Genomic DNA, 2,854 nt, shown 5'->3' with positions numbered 1-2,854 from the left:
GAAGACACACCATTCAGAGTATCACCCTAGTTTTTTCCGTGGCACTGTATGATTCATGATTTATATAGAAAAGATCCAGTTAAGTAGCTTAATTTAAATATTTGTATTGTTATTAGCGTTTCAGTTGAACGGATGCGGCCACAATGTCAATTATGGCAATTACATCATATTGTGGTTGTGGTATGCATTGTGTAAGCACAGTGTTCTAGCTTATTATATGATTCCTTTTTTTATCCAGTAATGAGCAATTAAAAAATGTTATCACACAAAACTAGACACTAATATACACTAATATAACAACTATTAGGTAAACCAAAACCAAAGAATCCTCATCAATCCTTGATTAGTAGATCATGATTGAGTTACAATGGCGGCTACATTTAGCAGTTTTCATAGAGGCAGAAAAGCTTTACATTCCAATTCAACATCCAAGATAAATACAATAGGATATATATGAAAACTTGTACGACATTAATCTCGAGTCACAAGCGTTGCCATGTAAAGATTGAAGTGCATATCTCTTTTCAGATTGGAGCAGATAACTTCATAAGCATAAGAAAATATATGCAACGAAGATTCTTATGATGTTGGAATTGGCATTTGAATTAGAAAAGTTGTAAATTTGATTTCTTGAATTTCGGAAGGAGTGGTATTCAGAGAACAATAGGTTTTTTTTGAAGAAACGCTTAAGACTTTAACAAATGAAATTGGTTTTAGGGCTTGATAACAAAAATGGAAAATGGCTATGGAATAGGTTTAGAAATTGGGATAGGTGGGGGCTTTTTAACCATTGGAAATGGCTTTGGTATAGGTTTCATCATTGGAATAGGTAAAGGCTTTTTCGTGAATGGAAATGGCTTTGGGAAAGGCTTGAATGTTGGGATAGGAATTGGTTTAACCATTGGAACTGGCTTGGTTACAGGCTTAATTGCTGGAATCGGTAAAGGTTTTTTCTGAAATGGAAGGGGCTTTGGGACTGGCTTGAACACTGGGATAGGAATTGGCTTCACAATTGGAATTGGCTTTGGTATGGTCTTAATTACTGGAATAGGTAGAGGCTTGTTCACTATTGGAAATGGTGTTGGGACAGGCTTGAATACTGGTATTGGAATTGACTTGGGTATAGGCTTAGTTACTGGAAAAGGTAGAGGCTTTTTCACTATTGGAATTTGTTTGGGGATGGGCTTGAACACTGGAATAGGAATTGGCTTAACAATGGGAACTGGCTTTGGTATAGGCTTTGTTACTGGATTAGGTAGAGGCTTTTTAACTACTGGTGTTGGCTTTGGGATGGGCTTGGACACTGGAATAGGTGGCTTAACAATGGGGACTTGATAGGGTAAAGGCTTTGTTACTGGAATAGGTTGAGGCTTTGGGATAGGTTTGAACAATGGAATAGGAATTGACTTTGGGATGGGCTTGAACACTGGAATTGGAATTGGCTTGGGGATGGGTTTGAATACTGGAATAGGAATTGGCTTAAAAATTGGAACTGGCATAGGCACAGGCTTGATTACTGGAATAGGTAGAGGCTTTTTAACGACTGGAAATGGCTTTGGAATGGGCTTGAACATTGGAATAGGAATTGGCTTGGGAATGGGTTTGAACATTGGAATAGGAATTGGCTTAACAATTGGAACTGGCGTGGGCACAGGCTTAAGTACCGGAATAGGTAAAGGCTTTTTCACTATTGGAAATGGCTTTGGAATGGGCTTGAACACTGGAATAGGAACTGGCTTTGGAATGGGCTTGAACACTGGAATAGGAACTGGCTTTACAAGTGGAGTTGGTTTTGGTATAGGCTTAATTACTGGAATAGGTAGTGGCTTTTTCACTATTGGTGATGGCTTTGGAATTGGTTTAACAATTGGAATTGACTTAGGTATAGGCTTCTTAATCACTGGAATAGGAATAGGTTTCTTGGCTACCGGGCATGGCTTTGGCTTTGGTTTCTCCACTATGGGAGATGGCTTTGGTATTGGCTTAACATCTGGAATTGGCTTCTTAAATACTGGGATTGGGAACACTGGAATTGGCTTCACAATTGGAATTGGGTTTGGTACAGGCTTAATATCTGGAATCCACTTTGGTATAGGCTTTTGGAAAACTGGGATAGGTAGAGGCTTTGGAAGAGGCATTGGTATAGGTTTAACAATTGGAACCAACGTTGGTACAGGCTTAAACAATGGTATTGGCAGGGTCTTTTCCTCTATTGGAAATGGCTTTGTATGTAAAAACTTGCCATCAATGTTCACCTCAGTTCCTGCACAAACAATATTGAATATCATAACGTATACATGTAATAGTTTTATTTAGTTGTAAATTGTAATGTCTCAATGAAGTGTTGTGACTCAGGCAATGTTGCTACTGCTACGTGGTACTTATTTTGTACAACAAAAAATAGAAAATAAGCTATACACAAATAGGTTCAGAGCACCAACCTGTAGAGGCTTCATTAGTAGTTACAGCAGCAGAATTGGCAAAACATAAGCATACAAGAAGCAACAGGGGCGCCCTGAAGCCCAACACAAGCGCCTTATGAAATTTGGAACTCTTCCTCATTGTGAAAGCACCAAGGCCACACCAGTCACCAAGGTATGGCAACGAAAGTTGAAAAGGGAAGTATCTAGATTAAGGCTTGAGATTCTCTAGTCTCAAGATTTGCGTCTATATATAATGGTTTGGCTGGCTTAGAGTTGACGTACTTTGAATGGCTCATATATGATATTACTTGTAGTTAATAGTATGAGGTTGTTGATTAATTTAGTTACCATTAAAGTTGGTTGGCAACATGCATATTACTTTCAGAGATCAATGGCAATTAGCACCGGCTTTGTTGCTGAGATGGAATCAC

At 38.6% G+C, this 2,854-nt stretch overlaps 1 protein-coding gene across 2 annotated transcripts; it reads right to left on the bottom strand.

Moving 5' to 3' along the window:
* Window positions 1–308: 308 nt before the first annotated feature.
* On the bottom strand, window positions 309–2,651 carry LOC100810743 (proline-rich extensin-like protein EPR1). Of its 2 annotated transcripts, XM_041014610.1 has the most exons (3): window positions 2,442–2,651; window positions 1,769–2,263; window positions 309–1,732 (listed from the first exon to the last, which is right to left on the bottom strand). In XM_041014610.1, exons 1-3 carry the CDS (start codon window positions 2,560–2,562, stop codon window positions 744–746), a joined length of 1,605 nt encoding a protein of 534 aa, XP_040870544.1. In that variant the 5' UTR covers window positions 2,563–2,651; the 3' UTR covers window positions 309–743. The 2 variants fall into 2 exon arrangements, with proteins under 2 accessions (XP_040870544.1, XP_014630598.2); XM_014775112.3 differs by having other exon boundaries at window positions 309–2,263.
* Window positions 2,652–2,854: the final 203 nt, after the last annotated feature.

This window comes from Glycine max, chromosome 4, assembly GCF_000004515.6.
Source record: "Glycine max cultivar Williams 82 chromosome 4, Glycine_max_v4.0, whole genome shotgun sequence".
NCBI lineage: Eukaryota > Viridiplantae > Streptophyta > Magnoliopsida > Fabales > Fabaceae > Glycine > Glycine max.
The sequence above is the reverse complement of the archived record's forward strand: the minus strand, read 5'-3'. Positions and strand labels throughout refer to the sequence as shown.